Source organism: Metarhizium album (assembly GCF_000804445.1).
Source record: "Metarhizium album ARSEF 1941 chromosome Unknown scaffold_42, whole genome shotgun sequence".
NCBI classification, from domain to species: domain Eukaryota; kingdom Fungi; phylum Ascomycota; class Sordariomycetes; order Hypocreales; family Clavicipitaceae; genus Metarhizium; species Metarhizium album.
In genome coordinates, this window is record NW_024467616.1 from 50,064 (window position 1) to 67,408 (window position 17,345).

General features: G+C 48.6%; 7 protein-coding genes across 7 annotated transcripts; 5 read left to right on the forward strand and 2 right to left on the reverse strand.

Annotated features, from left to right (window-relative positions):
- Window positions 1–4,821: 4,821 nt before the first annotated feature.
- MAM_08068 (bcp1-like protein) lies at window positions 4,822–5,740 on the forward strand (the record flags this gene model as incomplete). The annotated part of the gene is made up of 2 exons (XM_040826866.1): window positions 4,822–4,914; window positions 4,973–5,740. 2 exons carry the CDS (start codon window positions 4,822–4,824, stop codon window positions 5,738–5,740), a joined length of 861 nt encoding a protein of 286 aa, XP_040675125.1.
- Window positions 5,741–5,887: 147 nt separating this feature from the next.
- MAM_08069 (chorismate mutase) lies at window positions 5,888–6,821 on the reverse strand (the record flags this gene model as incomplete). The annotated part of the gene is made up of 3 exons (XM_040826867.1): window positions 5,888–6,556; window positions 6,631–6,691; window positions 6,751–6,821. The coding sequence occupies 3 exons, from the start codon at window positions 6,819–6,821 to the stop codon at window positions 5,888–5,890; spliced, it is 801 nt and encodes a 266-aa protein (XP_040675126.1).
- Window positions 6,822–7,880: 1,059 nt separating this feature from the next.
- Window positions 7,881–9,018, reverse strand: MAM_08070 (catalase; the record flags this gene model as incomplete). Its single annotated transcript, XM_040826868.1, has 2 exons — window positions 7,881–8,827; window positions 8,889–9,018. 2 exons carry the CDS (start codon window positions 9,016–9,018, stop codon window positions 7,881–7,883), a joined length of 1,077 nt encoding a protein of 358 aa, XP_040675127.1.
- A 1,135-nt stretch (window positions 9,019–10,153) lies between these two features.
- On the forward strand, window positions 10,154–12,362 carry MAM_08071 (lipoxygenase 1; the record flags this gene model as incomplete). Its single annotated transcript, XM_040826869.1, has 2 exons — window positions 10,154–10,413; window positions 10,478–12,362. 2 exons carry the CDS (start codon window positions 10,154–10,156, stop codon window positions 12,360–12,362), a joined length of 2,145 nt encoding a protein of 714 aa, XP_040675128.1.
- A 669-nt stretch (window positions 12,363–13,031) lies between these two features.
- MAM_08072 (uncharacterized protein) lies at window positions 13,032–13,259 on the forward strand (the record flags this gene model as incomplete). The annotated part of the gene is made up of 2 exons (XM_040826870.1): window positions 13,032–13,100; window positions 13,164–13,259. 2 exons carry the CDS (start codon window positions 13,032–13,034, stop codon window positions 13,257–13,259), a joined length of 165 nt encoding a protein of 54 aa, XP_040675129.1.
- A 112-nt stretch (window positions 13,260–13,371) lies between these two features.
- MAM_08073 (Mitochondrial division protein 1) lies at window positions 13,372–15,466 on the forward strand (the record flags this gene model as incomplete). The annotated part of the gene is made up of 3 exons (XM_040826871.1): window positions 13,372–13,999; window positions 14,106–15,133; window positions 15,197–15,466. The coding sequence occupies 3 exons, from the start codon at window positions 13,372–13,374 to the stop codon at window positions 15,464–15,466; spliced, it is 1,926 nt and encodes a 641-aa protein (XP_040675130.1).
- Window positions 15,467–15,864: 398 nt separating this feature from the next.
- MAM_08074 (jumonji domain containing 5) lies at window positions 15,865–17,280 on the forward strand (the record flags this gene model as incomplete). Its single annotated transcript, XM_040826872.1, has 1 exon — window positions 15,865–17,280. The coding sequence occupies one exon, from the start codon at window positions 15,865–15,867 to the stop codon at window positions 17,278–17,280; it is 1,416 nt and encodes a 471-aa protein (XP_040675131.1).
- Window positions 17,281–17,345: the final 65 nt, after the last annotated feature.

Here is a 17,345-nt window from a genome sequence, read left to right on the forward strand (position 1 = left end):
ATAAAGAAATTATTAGTATATTAAATCTAGAATTTCTATAGACTTATATTATATATAAAATGCTCTAAACTAGAGCGTTCTACTAAGTTCTAATAATAATATAGCTAATTAATAAGCTCTATATAATATACTGATACTACTTTATAGAATTAATATTAAATTATTTCTTACTAAAATTATAAATAAATAGTATATAAAACAGCTAGAAGAGCTAGGATATTTTAATTATAAACTTAATAATTACACTTAGCTTTATATATTAGTTTACTTTTTACTATAAGATTAAATTTAGAATTATTTTAGAACTAGTTTAGAACTAGTTCTAGAACTAAGTTTAATTCTATATAGAGAAGCTTAAATATATATATAGTAATATGAATCTACTAATTTATATATATACTAATTATTTATAGTACTAACTTCTTTAAGATAATTTTAAGCTGTATATAAAATTTAATCTTTAAGGCAATCTACTTCTATAAGACCTTTAAAGGCAAATATAAGACTTCTAGGACAAAGAAATTAATAGTAGCTAGCGCTTTTATTTCTTCTAAATAGGTTGCTATCTCTCTAAGCTATAAGTGTAACTTATAGAACCTTCTATTAAAGAAGACTCTACTTACTCTTTAGACTATATAGTATTATTAGCTATAGAGCTTATAAAAAGTAAATTATTAAAGCTTATTAAACTACTCTACTTAATTAAGTAAATTAGTAAAGCTAATAACTTTATATCTAGAGAGAGTATTATAGTTAAGAGTAAATTAAATATACTTAAAGTTAGTAATTATAGTAAATTAAATTAAGTCTTATTTATATTTTTTTATTATAAATATAGAAGATAGAAATATATCTAAACTAATATATAGCTATCTTTAATATTCTATTTATATATATTATTTTTATAGAATAAGTTAAAGACTATATATAATATAGTATATATTTAAGGCAGAAGTTAAAATAATCTAGCCTACTTAGACTATATTTATCTAAGCTTAAAAAAAATATTATTATTAAATTATACTATAAAGCTTAGTTAAATATACCTATTTATCTATTGCTTTTTATATAAAGGTTTATTATTAATATCTAACTATAAAAGTAGCTAAAGTTTAATTAGGCTTAGTAGAACTTGTTAGTATAAATATAAAAGCTAGTCTTGCCTAGAAGGTACTATAGTAGAGGCAAAATTAAGTATCTAGATATTAACTTTAAATTTTATTATATATATAATATAATGCCTTAGAGTAATATTTTTACTGCTAGTTATATAATATTTTATAGTAAATAACTAGAAGAAAAAGATAGAATAAAGAGTAAATTAAGAAGAGAAAAGAGGGAAATTAAGAAAAGAGGGGAAGTAGAGAGAAGAATAAATAAGTATTTTTTTTCTTTACTTAGTAATATAGAGAACGCTAGTACTAGAAGGTAGTTAAAGCTTAGTGCTTATATATATATCTTTAACTATATACTATAGAATTTAACTACAGCTAGTAAGGCTAGTAATAACTATATATATATAGAAATAAGCAGCCTCTATAAAGTAGCTAGCTTAAGTACTAGTTATATAGCTTTATAGCTATCTAAAGTAATAAATATATTAAATATAACTACTAGATATTACTATAATAAATATATATAAATTACTTCTCAACTATTTTAAGACTAAATTAAGCTAAAATAATAAATAATTTATAATTTCTTTACTAGATATATCTTAAAGAAATATATCTTTAATTTATTTATAAAATAACTTAAGCAACTAATTTAAAGAAATAAAATATAAAAGCTAAGTAAAAAAGTAAAGTTAAAAGAAGTAAAGTTAAAAAAAGTAAAGTAAAAAAAAGTAAAGTAAAAAAAGCAAAGAAAAAAAAACAAAGAAAAAAAAATAAAAAAAACAAAAGAAATAAAAGAAAAATAAAAAATAAAAGAAAAATAAAAAATAAAAAATAAACTAACTAAACTAATTAAACTAATAAAAATATTCCTAAACTTTATAAGACTAGTTAAAGCAAGAGGGGGGGTATTTTATAGCTATTAGTATAAATTATTTTTAATTTAATTCTAATTTTAACTAACTTACTATATAAAATAAATATATAAATATTATAGGCTATATTAAGCCTCTAGAAACCTACTATATAGTATATCTTAGTAATTATAAAAAAGCTATCTTTATAGTATAGTAGCTATATAGTAAAGAGTATATTATTTAGTAATATACTAGGTAAATTTTATTAGCTAGAATTAGTTCTTAACTAGTTTATAATTATTTAGTAAGTAGTTTATACTATTTCTATGTCTTTATTCTTATTCTTAACTTTATTTTTATTTTTATTCTTATTCTTATCCTCCTTATTCTTAGAAAGAGAGAGGGAGGGGGAGGAGCTTAAAAGCAGGGGCAGAGGCAATAGCAATAACAATAATAACAATAACAATAATAGCAGCAGCAGCAGCAGTAATAGCGACAACAACAACAATAACAACAGCAAGAGCAAGGGCAGGAGCAAGGGCGAGAGCGAGAGCGAGAGCGAGAGCGACTAGGCAGGCAGCTTAGCGGCATTTTATTGAAATTAGTCTTAATTCCTTTTCTAATTACTTTATAAGTAGTTTAGGCAGTATATATACTATTCTTAGTTAGTAGTATATAGCAGCTGCTGCTTTAGCATTAGCAGTAGCAGCTCTATTATGCGCAGTTTAAACTGCAGTATTAGTAGCAGTAATAGCAGTAGTAGTTAGCAGCATAAGAGCAGGAATAGAAATTGCCTTAGAAAGCGTTATACCTTGCTGCATAGGCTTATATAGTGTTTATAATAGCGCTTAGCTGTTAATATAGTCTAGATATTATTCTATATAAAATAAATATTAATTATTATATAACTAGTTTTAAACTATTTTCTATAGCAACTTATAGGCTAAGTTATTATTTAATTGCTCTTTATTATCTCTAGAGTAGTGCTTCTCTAGGTTAATTTTATAAAATTAAATATAATAGTTTTAAAGTAATAACTTAATTATATATTACTATATTTATAAGAAATAAATAAGAATTAATTTATATATATATCTAGTTAGTATTATACTTAATTATATAGTATACTATTTACTTTAAAATAGTAGAATAGTTCCCTAGGGAATAAAATTAGCTAGCTATCCTAGAATTATTTCTAAGTTAGTTCTAATTATTACTTTTATTATTTCTACTAGAGAAGACTTATAGCATTAAATTTTAACTTAAAGATAAGCTTATTAGTAAGTTGCTTCTCTAAGTTTAAGTATTACTAGTATTATAGTAATAACTTATATCTATAAGATATTTTTTTTAGGCAGTATAAACTAGTTTAGAAATAATTTAATAAGATAATAAAAGTAGTTTAAGTTTATAGAAGGAAAAAAAGAGATATAAAGATTAAGGAAGATAAGTCTTACTTAAATAATAAAAATATAGTAGCTAGGCATTTACTTTTATATTAATTTATATATTATAAGATAAAATTGCAAAATAATATATATATTTATAGAGAGTGCAAGTAAATATATAAGTTTAAGTAAGTATTTTATATAATATTAAAGTTAATAACAATTGTAAAGACGTGCGTAGTAATTAACTATAATTACAAAGACGTGCGTGTATGCAGTACTGCAGCAAATCAGCAGAATGCAAATCAGGAAAATTATAGTAGCAGCATTTGCAGATGCAAGCTAATGTGCGACTGTAGAGCTGCATAATTGGCTCTCGAGGCGACGATGGACCCACTCTGTCTACGTCTGTGTCTCGAGTCTCGACATTGACTGATTGACTGCCCAATTGATGTCAACATGTCTAACTCTCTGCCTTCTCTGGCACATTTTACTCGGTAATAAATGATACTGAGACATTTCTTGGCGTCAGTCAGTCAATTTCCATGTGCTTCTCTTCTTTTACATGACGGATGCACAGCGCCAGGAAATGCTGACAACTCCCATGCACACTCGAAAGTGGTGGAAATCGGGGGTTATTACTTCGTCAGACGTAAAGCTACCACGTAGATGGACTCTTAATTACAAGGTATCATCCAGCCCTCCAATCACAAGGGTATCGTCACAAGTAACTCGATACACCGATATGAAGCAGAGGACAGATGGACAGATGCAGGGTTGGGGTTAGGGTTATCCCGGTGGGCATTTCACACATCGTCCCTTGGGAGTTCCAATGTTGAATCCAAAATGTCTTTCACACTGTGTAATAGTTCTTGGGGTGGCTTATTTCTAAGAGTCTCGACACTGTGAGCTCACGAGTTTCGCGTATCTGATCATCCAACGAGCTCGAAAGCGTAATTAATTTGCCCCCCCCGGGCCTCTTCCAACCAGGTGAGTATATTCCGCGCTGCAGCGCTTTGGAGCATTAGCGGCTTTAGATTCGATTTGTCTGAAGGTCATGAGCAAGTCCATTGTAATGCGCAACAAGTGCTGTAGCCTTCAAGGTTCATTGGCGTCTGAGAAGGCTCTAGTGTGTTGGAATTCTTGATCCACGCCATTGACATACTGAAACCTCGTCGAAGAAAGTCGCGAATAGGATTAGGTGAAGATGCATCATCCGAGGGGCGAAGTGACGTAAGGGTAGTGATGCCCAATCGGGTTAGTGCGGGGCTATAGACGGCAAAAAAAAAAAAAAAAAAAAAAAACGATTGAGGATTGTCGGACAGACGAGCATTCTTCGGCTACACGATCTAGCCTTTTTTTTTTTTTCCAAACGTGTCCTCTCATATCAGGTTCTACAGCCAACTATCCGACGTCACTGACTTCCTGCCCTTGGTAAAATACCGTCTTTACACAGACAGAATGGGCAAAAAGAGGTCCAGAGAGGAGGGTAAAGGCGCCCCGCCCGCAGACACGGATGTGGACAAGATGGACGAGGACGGCAGCGACGATGAGGTACACGAGGCAGAGGAACACCACGAGACATCGCCCGCGTGCTGACTTGCCACGGCAGGATTTTGACATGGTCAATGTCGAGTTTGAATGGTTCAACTTTGACCCCGAAATCGACTTCCACGGCATCAAATCCCTTCTTCGCCAGCTCTTCGACGTAGACGCCAACCTGTTCAACATGTCAGCACTCACCGACCTGATCTTGTCGCAGCCAACAATCGGCTCGACGGTAAAGGTTGACGGCAAGCAGACAGATGCCTACGCCATGCTCACCGCTCTGAACACACACGTCCATCGCGACACCGAGCCCATGAAGGATATCCTGAAATACCTGGTCGACAAGGCGCAAACGAATGCCTCGCTGGCCGCGGTCGCCGAACTCATCAGCGCCGGTAAACACATTGGTCTAGTGTTCTCCGAGCGCCTCATCAACATCCCGCCCGAGATCGGGCCGCCGCTCTACTCGATGCTCATTGACGAGGTCGAGGCCGCCGTGGAGGACAAGGAGCCGTACGAGTTTTCGCACTACTTGATTCTGTCCAAGACGTACCAGGAGGTCGAGTCAACGTTGGACGTGGAGGGCCGCAAGAAGAAAAAGGCCAAGGAGGAGTCGACGGCTTTCTTTTTCCATCCTGAAGATGAGGTGCTGCATCAGCACGCGCTGGCGTACGGGAGCTTTTCCTATACCAGGGAAAACGATTCGGTGGCCGACAGCAAACGAGCGTTCCAAGAGGCGGGCATCAAGCCTGCGGGACACATGATTCTAATTGAAGCGAGCAAGTTTCCCGGCGCTGTCAAGGGCATCACCGACTATCTACAGCCGCGGTAGACGTGAGGCGCGTAGGAAGAAGAAAAGAGTTGCAAGAAAAAATGACTCGCAGCTTCAATGCCAAATAGTGCAACATCTAGTTTGTGCGATGCTATGTCCAAACATTGTCAAATCATTTTGCCCCGCCGCGTTCCCTCTCGGCGCGGTTTATTGCTGCCCCTTCAGCCGCTGCATCAAATACTCCACCTCGACCTCTTTGGTCAACGGAATCACAAAGTCCTCATACATGGCCACGACGGCATCCACGTCAATCTTGACGTGCTCGTCGGAGTCATCTGAGATGGACGGGTCCTTTCCATATGTCAGCGCCTTCAAGCGCAACCTCGCGAGGACAGACTTCTCGACAGCCTTGTTGGTGATGCTCTCCCCGATGCCCAGCCGGTCATTCGCCAGAATCAGCTTGTTGTACTTTTCGGGATCCGAGCGATACTTGGACTCGGCAACAAATTTTCCAAAGTGAATTCTCCGCGAGAGGGCCTGCAGGCACGCAAAGTCTGACGTGGCGGCGGACCCGTAGTTCTCCTGCGACTCGCCGCGGTCCTGGCGTCCAAAGTCGGGACACACGGCGGGCAGGAATTTTTCAATGTAGAACTGCTTGATCTTGTCGTTGACGTTGACGTCGTTGGGGTGCAGGATCTTGGGGTAGTTGAGGGGCTTGAGAATCGGGGTCTGCACGGCATCCGGGAAGAAGGGGTACTCGTCGGGGGATTCGTAGCGGCGGATGAGAGACTGCAGCTTTTCCTGCTCGAAGAAGTACCAGTCGAAGAAGGAGAGGTCGCTGTTGGGGATCTTGATGGCGCCGGGCGTGTAGATTGTCTGGAGGGTGGCGGCGACGGGTCAGTTTTAGGGGTTGGGGCGCCCATCGAAGGGGGATGTGGTTGCAGGTGTACCTTGTTCAGGGCGAATTGGACGCGCTCAATCAGATGAAAGGTGATTGTGTCTTCCAGGCGACTGCGAGGCTAAGAATCAGCTACCGTGTCGCATTGGATGCTTGTAGGCCGGGGACTAACATCAACTGGAAGCGAATCCGAGACAGGTCCAACACCTTGGAGGCGTCGTTCATGTCGACGGCGGAATCCATAGTAGGCAGCGAGGGGCCAGGTGTGGTGCTGCAATGGAGGTAGGGAGTTTGGTTCCTGGTAGGTGCGCAGGAAGTTCGCGAGAGATATACTGAATGGAGAGGGGACGATTTGTGTCGTCTGTACTCGGTGCTGCGACCATGCGGGACGGACCCATTGATGACACGCCTTGGCTTGATCGAGGCTCGAAGCTCCGAACGCGGCGGTTGGCGGTTGGCGGTTGGCGGTTGGGCAGTTGGCGGTTTTTTAGTGCCCAGCCCCAGGTAGTACTTGGACACTGGGGGCCCCCGACACAGGACGCACGTGGCCATATCTAGCCTAGCGGGTCGAGTCACCACTACATGGCAAGTTACAAGCCACGCGCCGGGCGACATCCCAAGTCATCCGGTAACAGAGCACAATATTCTCAAAATATATATATATGTACATATATATATATATATATATATATATATATACACATAAACCCCTGGCAGTATCGTAGACCGTGTCGGCAGGATACGTGTCCTGGACACGCCGCGGATTCCTACACGAGTCGAAAGCTGACCGCCCATACATACATACGTTACATGCCCGCAAGCGCCAATTGGGTGACCGTGCAGCTCTCACGACCTGCATGCATCTGGTCCCTGAGCCTCGACTCTTCGAAGTCCCTTTATCACTCGTGTATTCCGGAAGCAGACCAGACCACGACGTGATTGATGGCGCCGCCCAGGAAAATGCCGCTGGTTGCGCGTGGAGGGCAGCCAACTCATTGCCGTTGCCAGGGTGTAATGAAGCTGAAGCTGTCATGTCTGCGGTATGAGAAGCCAAGGGAAGTACGTACTCTTTGCCGCGTAATTTATTCCCTCGTTTACTTACTACCTGCGAAAGCGATGCCGCGCGCACACGCACACACACACGTATACGTGTCTGGGTGCCGTCACATAACTTGTGATGGCGCCACGAGTCGGCCTCAAATCATGCCATTGCTACTCTTAAAAGTCACATACTAAGTTACCAGTCGTTCCGTTCCGTCGCTACTCGTCACTCGTCACTCGTCAATCTGCATCCACCCAAAGCTACGGGTAGAGCTCGGCGACACCACCAGGCTCCCTCTTTGCTTCCCGCCTCTGCTTAGAGCTTATGTAGTAAACGCCCTTCCTTGTCTGGATCAACGGGTCATTGCTCGACTTGATGCCTCGAACACCGCCACTCTCGGGCGCTGGACTGAACGCCAACTGCTGCTGCTTGTTCGCGTTGTCCTCGGCAACCTTGGACATGTCAATGTCTCCCACCGGCACCCACCTTGTGCTTTTGTACGGAACGGTAGCGTCGTCGAGGACGTCGTCGGGGCCTGCAATGTGCGCAAGGACCTTGAATTTGATGGGCTCGGTGGGGAACCTGTACAGGAGATTATCTTCCAGGTAGTTTGGCTGCTTTGGCGCCTCGTTTTCCGGGAACAGCTGCTCTCCGTCCACGGGGTCCAGGCGGTAGCGCACGTTGACCGTTTCGCCCTCTGCATTGGTCAGGACGTGGGTGTTTGGTTGGTAGTATGTAATCGTGCCGTAGTTGACGGGGTTGGGCTTGGGGGACTCGAAGAATCTCTTTGCGGACTCGTGCGTTCCCAGCCAGGCATCAAACACGCCCTTTGCCTGTTTGAGGTCGACCTGTTCCTTGGAAGCGTCGCCTCCCTTTCTGGCGGCATCGTCAAAGCGCTTCTTGGCAACTGCCAGAGCGAAGAAGAGCTTGAGAAAGGTTAAAAAATCCTGGCCGTTGCGGGTGGCGAACCCGTTGAAGGAGTGCGTGACCATGTCCGTGTGCGTCTTGTCGTCAATCAAGAACCGGATGGCGACTCCCTTGGGAGTGGCCTGGTTATCGGCATCGGGAATGCTGGGGATGCCGCCGCCAACGGAGAACCGGGCTATGATCGGGGTGGAAGGGTTGTGGAAGTGAGGCGCTGTGGAAAGAGATTTCGCCTCGGCGGATGGCTTGAATGACCCTTCGACAAGGAGACCTTTGGCGTGTGCTGGGCAATGGTGAGCTTCGTGGTGTAATCGGTGACGGGGAGGGACCGTTAAGCTGCTTACTTGTGCGGTAGCCGGCGTGGTAGCCGAACATGGTGGTCATTTGGTCGACCAACTTTTGGGGGAGGTCTTGTATCGGGTCGCTTGGCGCGGCAGAAGCGCCAGGCGGCAAAGCAGCTGGGCCGGCGGCCATGGTGAGAAGGGATATCAGGCAAGAGAAAGAAAGCTTTGGACCTGAAAGCAAGTGTGGATGTCTCTTGGAACGTGGACGATGGTGTAGCCTCAAGTCGACGCCGACGCCGACGCCTGGTGACAAGTTTTATCAGAAATGACAATCCTAGTAGGTTCAAAGTTGAGGGGGCGCCGTTCATGAGTATTCTGACTTTTCATCGGGTTTTTGAGGACGCAATCATGGCATCAAATCAAGTTTGCGGCGGGAAACGAAGCTGACTCGGACGGTTTGAGCCGTTTTCCTCGGTTGACAAGTGTCGACTCTGAGAGTTACAGTTACATGCATTCTTGTACGCCTTGAGCTGTCAGCTCGGGCACAGCCTCTGCTGAAAGCGTTGCACCGCCGTTCAGAATATCGGGCAGCGTGTGACGATGGGAGGAGGTTGAGATTTTGCTCGGATGTTATTGGACGCGCCCGGTAGAGCAGCTCGTGAACGAGAGCGAGACGAGGAAGTGTTCAAGTTAAACGCCCGCGGCTGACCTCGTATTGGCAACAGACATTGGCAGTATATGTTGACAGTGGCTTGCATGGAGCACCGAGACCAACTGAGTCTGCATATCCGCACATCGCCGACGCCCGCCATTCTGAAGCAGTCTCTCATATATATACCATTAGACTGCCGCATCTTGAAAAGGCCGAGTCACGGCCTGCATGAATGCTGTCGCCGTTGTGGATAGAAACATCAGGCAATGCCGAAGACCCGCGACGGCATGCCCGGAATGTGTCTGTTGCAAAAAAAACTAGGCTATTCTCGCGATGCTGGTGTTGGGTGCTGGCCACGGGCAGACTGCGTCTTACATACATGTGTGATTTTTTTTTTCTTGCCTTGGCCTGACAAGTCGTCATCTCGAGTCCAGCCATGAGAGCTAGGCAGCGGCGAGATAGAAGTCATGGCTCACTACAAACATGGACATGGCACGGATTTGTGTGAGACCGGCGAGTATATAAACCGACGGTGCAAGGACAGTTGACGAGACCTGGAATCCTCAAAAAACTGCGTCCTTTGCCTTTGAACTCATTGACTTACACGCTCTCGAATTCCGTCAGTTCTCTCTGCCTCTAGTTCATTGCTTTGACTACCAGTCCGCCGTCCAAAATGGCTGTTTTGTCGTGCATCACAGACAGGCTGCAGCAGATTCTCACCGGAGACAACACTCACGATGTGGAGCAGGCCACGATGGAGGTCTGGGACAAGGGAGTCTTCCTGAATGAACTCCAGAGACAAGGGCTGGCGTTCACCACGGACAGAGACGGCAACGTCAGTGGGAACCTCGTGGCTACCAGGGGCCTCAAACAGGGAACCTACAAGGGCACTCGCCTAGCCCTGACTGAGCTTTACAACTTGATTCAGGAATTGTATGTTGACCCGGGCGGCTTGCTGGATCGCACCTCGGCCTGACGTGGCTGACCTCTTCTGTAGTGCCTGTTCTCAATTCGACACCCTGGGTTTTGAACCCATCATTCCCCAGCGGCGAAGTCTGGAAAAGAAGCGGGAAAAGTATCAATGGAGCAATCCGGCTGACGGATATCCTCCACATCTGAGTGAGGTTCCCCAAGACCAAACGGAACAGGACCCAAATGTTGGCCATATCTTCGACCAGAAGGAACTCGGGTCCGTCAGCAAGCTGGCCATGGCCGCGAGTTTCATCATCCCGAAAGATATGCGCAAAGAGGACGGACCGTTCTTCGGACCTACCCTTGCCGCTGTCGAGTCGCACAATCGCTCGCATCCGAGCCCCAGCACAGACATCATGGACGGTAAGAACATTGGCTTTCTGACGGATTGGTTTAGCGACGCTCGGTTTGCGCAGCAGCACTTCAGTGGCGTCAATCCCACCACCATTGCCACTGCTCCCCACGCAAAGGTCAAGGAGTACGTGGTCGAGGCAGAGAGGCAGGGCCTCGAGGACGTGGCAATGCTGCTGGAGGCGGGCAAAGACCTGCTCATTCAGGACTACTCCTACTTCCGTGAGGCAACCGGCGTTGGTGACAGGGAGACGTTTGAGAATATCATCCTGGACGAGCACAAGGATGCAAGTAAAGCGAAGGCGTCCCGGTATGGCTGCGCGTCCGTCATCATCTTCCAACTCCACGACGATGGCCGCCTCCACCCCTTGGCCATCACCATCGACTACAAGGGCAGCCTCGACAAGTCCGTCACCCTCTTCAACCAGCGGCTGCACCCCGATGACCGCGGGCTGGTTCCCGAGGCCGAGGACTGGCCATGGAGGTACGCCAAAACCTGTGCGCAGTCGTCGGACTGGGCAAGACATGAGATTGCCGTGCACCTGGTCGACACGCACTTGGTTGAGGAGGTCATCATCGTTGCCACGAACCGGACCGTCCCCGAGGACCATCTCTTGTACGAGCTCCTCAGCCCTCACTGGTTCAGAACTCTGGCATTGAACAAGGCCGCCCGCGCGGTGCTGGTGCCCTTGGTCGTTGCCAGAATCTCTGGCTTCGGACCAAGCACGGCGTACGATTCTCCTGCAACCAACCGCTGCTTCAAGTTCATCCAACACGCCTTCAGGAACTTCAACTTTGTCGACAAGTACATCCCAAACGATCTCAAGAAGCGCGGCTTCGACATGGAGGGCAACACAACCTACAAATACCGCAACTACCCGTACGCCACCGACATGTTCCTCCTCTGGCACATCATCCGCGACTTTGTCCAGACGGTCCTGGGCACCAAGTACAAGACCTGCGCCGACGTCAGACATGACCGCTACATCGCTGACTGGTGCGTCGAGATCCAGACAAAGGGTCAACTTGCCAGCTTCCCAACCATTACAACCGTCGACGAGCTCGTCGACGCCGTCACCATGTGCATCCACATTGCCTCCCCCCAGCACACGGCAGTCAACTACCTCCAAGACTACTATTACAGCTTCGTTCCCTCCAAGCCGCCCGCCCTGTGCCGGCCTCTTCCCACCTCTCTCGAGCAGCTCACGGGATACACGGAAACGGAACTTACCGAAGCTCTCCCCATCGGCACCGAAGATCCCAAGTGGAAGGACTGGCTGCTCGCCGCACAGCTGCCCGAGCTTCTCAGCTTCAAGGTCGACCAAAGGTACAACCTGTTGACGTATGCAAAGTCACTGTACAATGTGAACAAGGACAGGACGGAGAGAGAGAACGAGAGGCCTGACCACGAGGTGATGAAGGAGGCGGCCGCCAAGTTTTACAGCCAGCTGAAGAACTGCGAGTTTCTGTTCAAGATGGTTTCCGAGCTCCAGACGCCGGGAGCCATTGAGTACAAGGTTTTGCAGCCCGAGTACTCGGCTGTTTCGATTTTGATCTGAGCACGGCTGGTAGCTTCTCGAGGGCCATGAGGGTTATGGGCTCAGTGTTTATGGTCTGGAAGAAGGAACGTTTCCTCGTAGGCTTTGTGTCTGGCTACTAGTAATGCAGATTGTACTTGGCATAGATATAGCTGGAGGCAGTAGAAAATATAGATCTATACTGTTTCACTCGACCGGGCGGTTCTATGTTGTCATTCTTCCACACGGTCCACAGGTCGAACAAGAAGAGGCTGCGGACTCTTTCTCGACTTGGCATGTGTGGGCTTGGCCGAGTTCAAGGCGTGCGTGCCGGCATTGAACATGATTGGGGAAGCGAAACGCGGTGCTGTGGAGGAGGAGAGAGAAGTGAAGAACAAGATGTAAACACAACAACTAACAACACAACGTACTCAACATGGCAGTAAATGTGGGTCAGATGGGCTGCGCTTGCCAATGACTGCTTCGATATAGGGTAGCCACGTGGGGAGGCATAACCCCCCCCCCCTTCTGGGGCTTGGCGCCAGGTGATGCAACACTGAGCTGCAACTGGTCCTTGCCGCAATTTGTTGTTGTTGCCTCTCAACACGCGCAGCCGGCAGCTCTGCATCCCCCCCCCCCTTTCCAATGCGGCCCTTGCTCTGTTAGACATCTCTACTTTGTCTCGTCAGACCCTCGGTCGGCCGTCGAGCCATGGCTGATCAGGACAACAGTCACTATGACTTGCTTGACGATGTCGACGACGAGCGATCCATCATCTCGGTACGTCTGTCCAAGCCTTGTCCAGCCTCATCCATGCAAGTCACATCTGGAGCACATCTCTAGTCTGCACGTCTGCACGTCAACGGTCCAATCGATCCCCCTGATCCCTCGCCGTGCCCGAGGAGCGCAGCCGCCGGCAGCGTCGCCATGGTCGTGTGACGGCCGAATCTTGCACGTCGCAGCTCCGCGCGCACACCAGACTCAACTTGCCCAACCCGGCCGTCGAGCCGTCCCTTTGCTTCTGCACTGATTATGGGCAAGTCCTGCTAACATGGCCATTGATATTGTGCAGACTCGCGGCTTGGAGGCGTTCGGGCGCAAAGTCACTGCCACGGCCTCCCATCTCATGGCCCCTAATGCCGAGGCCACCACGCATCATTACCAGACGGCTATGAAGCAGGTCCACAAGCAGTTGGCTCGTCCGTCCGTACAGCAGAGCGTCTTTTCTATGTCCCGAAGAACGCCCACCGAGATTGTGCGCTCGAAGCTGTCCACCGCCGAGATTCAGCATCGCGCCGTAAGTTTTCTGTCCGACGACTTGCTATCCAACATCCCCGAGGATGACAATACCTACTCGCTGTTTCAAGGCTTCAAGGCCAGCTTCCCCGAGATGACAGAAGACGGCAAGAAACACCGTCGCCGCGTATCCAGGGGCAGAAAGTTGCTGCAAGACAGGGAACGAATCGACTGTTCCGGATCTGCGGCCAGCTTGTCGCACGTGCAAAAAGAAAAGGCTGCCATGATGCATGAATTCGAGCTTCTTGGCATTCGGAAGAGCATGGCCAGTAGCGAAATTCGCGAGATAGACAATAAAGTCGCAAACCTGCAAGGGATGCGCAAGATCATTTTGGAACGACTTGCAGGATTGGAGCAAGAAGAGGCGCTTCTGGAACACGACAGTGCGTGTGGCTTTTGCCCGTCCCTCTCGTCCCTCTCTCTGTGTCGTCGAGACAAAGAATTACGGGTATTTTCGTTGAAAAGGCTAATTCTCATGCCCCCTGGCAGTCATCGACGTTGAGGGACGCTTAGAAGTAGCTCAAGCTCTAGCAGACGAGGCCGAGGTCATTGCACGAAACACCCCGACCAAGGACGAAGTTGATCTCGTTGGTGATGCCGATGATTACGATCCCGAATTCATGTCACAATCTGTATATGACAGGCTGCCCGGCTCAACAAACAGTACACCAAAGAGACCAAAAAAGGTTCATCGCCGCAAGTCCATGCCTATCCTTCACGAACATTTCGAGGCCGGATCCAACATACGACAGCTTCGCGCGCACAAAGACACCGTAACTGCCCTGGATTTCGATGCGCCTTTTGGCGTCATGGTGACTGCTGCTCTCGACGACACCGTCAAAGTTTGGGATTTGAACGCTGGACGGTGCATAGGAGTGTTGGACGGACACGCGGCCTCTGTTCGAGCATTGCAAGTTGAAGACAACATTCTCGCCACTGGCTCTGCGGATGCCACCATCCGTCTGTGGGATTTGAGTCGGTCAAGCTACGATCCCCATGGAAACAGTTACGGCGAAGATGGGGACGAGGACGAAGATGCCATTGCGTTTGAGAACCCGCACGACCAGCCCATTGACCCTCCTGAAGACAGCATGAAGGACTGTGAGTTGTACACGCTGCAATCCCACGTTGACGAGGTCACAGCGCTGCACTTCAGAGGCGATGTTCTCGTCTCGGGCTCCGCAGACAAAACCATTCGACATTGGGACCTCGAAAAGGGTCGCTGTGTGCAAACGTTGGACGTCATGTGGGCAGCGGCTCAAGCATCGGCCGCCTCCAGCATCGACGGCGGCTGGAGGCCAACCGGCCGCGCGTCAAACAGCTCGGCTGACTTTGTGGGAGCCTTGCAAGTCTTTGAATCAGCACTAGCATGCGGAACGGCCGATGGCATGGTGCGGCTGTGGGATCTGCGAAGCGGTCAAGTTCACCGCAGCCTTGTGGGACACACCGGTGCCGTGACATGTCTCCAATTTGATGACGTGCACCTTGTAACTGGAAGTTTGGATAGAAGCGTCAGGGTAGGTGGCCCAACCTTGTGCTCCGTTCACGATCAAGAAAGTTTGCTCACACACACTCTTTAGATATGGGATCTCCGCACAGGCGCCATCTTCGACGCTTACGCATACGAAAGCCCCATAACGAGCATGATGTTTGATGCTAGAAGAATAGTGAGCGCTGCGGGAGAAGACGTGGTCAAAGTGTACGATAAAGTTGAAGGTAGGCAGTGGGATTGCGGCGCGGGCATCACCGAGGAGGGCAAGAATCCCGGCATCGTAGAGCATGTGCGTGTAAGAGACGGTTATTTGGTTGAAGGCAGGAGAGATGGCTTTGTAGGTGTATGGACATGTTAGGCATTTACAAAGTATCTCGCTCATCGAGAGGTCATTGAGAGATGAAGCTCCATACACGCACGACGCGAGACAGCAATAGCCCAGCCGAGTGTAGGGTAGCGGTTTCGCACACAAGCCGGCGAATGGAACAGAACATGAGGCACTACAACGAACTTTGTGCTGGTATTAAAAAAGTCCACGCACATCTTGTGCGATGGCTCGACAGTATCTACTTGGCCATGAAACGAGAGCCAGCGCTGGCTGGCTCTGACACGCAAGCAGCTGGACGACGTCGTCTGTCTGGGTGCCTTCTCGATCTGACCTCCAGCCTGGTGGAGCTCCGTCTTCACCTCTCTCTCGCGACAACAGCTTCGCCAACACCAAAATGGAGCACCACTGTGGCTCATCAACCACAAACCATGGCCCCCCGCGACGAAATCCTGTCATGGTATCGCGCCGCCGCAGAGACGCTCATCAGCACGCCGACGAAAGATGACCCCGACCCGGAAAGCACCGCCTTGAACGACCTCCTCCAGCGCCAAGCCAAATCCCTCCTCGCCATGCACGACGCCGTCAAAGGTTGCACCCCTCGTCGAGCCAACGAGTCCCTTCTCACAAGAAGGCTAGGCGACCTCATTGCCATATCCACGTCCAGGTTCTACGCCTACCGCTTCGACCTACTGCCCTATCCGTGGCGGCAGATCCACACCGACGCCCTCATCCTGTCCACCTTCCACGACATACTCTGCTACTTGGGCCAGAGCACCTGGCTAGACGACCAGGCGCTGGACGGCGTCGTAGAAAAGCTAGACAGGGCGGTCATAACGGCGGGGGGGGCCGGCGTCCTCGGAGCCGCGTGGATAGAAAGGACGCTCCGGCTCGTCGAGCGTCTGTGCGACGCCGCCCAAGGCGATGGTGAACCGGAGGCGCCAGCAAGGCGGGCAAGGCGGGCAAGGCGGGCAGACGCCTTCTTCCCCCCCGAGGAGCCGTACACGCGGCCGGCGCTGTCTCCGGCGAGAACCTGTCCCGCCCGCAGGGGCTGGTCCCTCGACACGTTCGAGAAGTACATGAACGGGGACTCGCCTCCGCGGCCCGTGCTCTTCACCGACCTCGTCACCACCTGGCCGGCGCTGACGGAGCGGCCGTGGAAGTCGCCGTCGTACCTCCTCTCGCGGACCTTTGGCGGCCGGCGCCTCGTGCCGGTGGAATTGGGCCGCAGCTACGTCGACGCCGGCTGGGGGCAGGAGCTCGTGCCCTTCAAGACGTTTCTGTCGAGGTACGTGTCGCCGGGGGCGGCGGGGGAAGTGGGATACCTCGCGCAGCACGACTTGTTCGGCCAGATCCCCTGCTTGAGGGGCGACATTTCCATCCCGGACCTGTGCTGGTCGAGCGTGCCTTTGCACCCCACCGACCCGGCCAAGAACAAGGCGCGGCTGCGCGTGCCGCTTGTGAATGCCTGGTTTGGGCCCGCCCGCACCATTACGCCTCTTCACACGGATGCCTATCACAACTTGCTGGTGCAGGTCGTCGGGACCAAGTACGTGAGGCTGTATCCGCCGTGGAGCAAGGCCATGCGGCCGAGGGGGGAGGAGGCGGGCGTGGACATGAGCAACACGAGTCTGTTGGATCTAGGCGTCGTCGAGGGGTGGGATGACGATCAGGACTCGCAGGGGATGACCCTGGAGGAGAGGGAGGCAGCCAGGAGGGAGCTGGCTGCCGAGGAGTATTGGGAGTGCGTCCTGGGAGAAGGGGACACGCTGCTGATTCCCATGGGCTGGTGGCACTACGTGAGGAGTTTGAGTGTGAGCTTCAGCGTGAGCTTCTGGTGGAACTAGCGCGAGCGCACGGCTACTCAAGCCACGGCGGTCAGGCACGCAGTGTTTGGGATGAAAAAACTGGA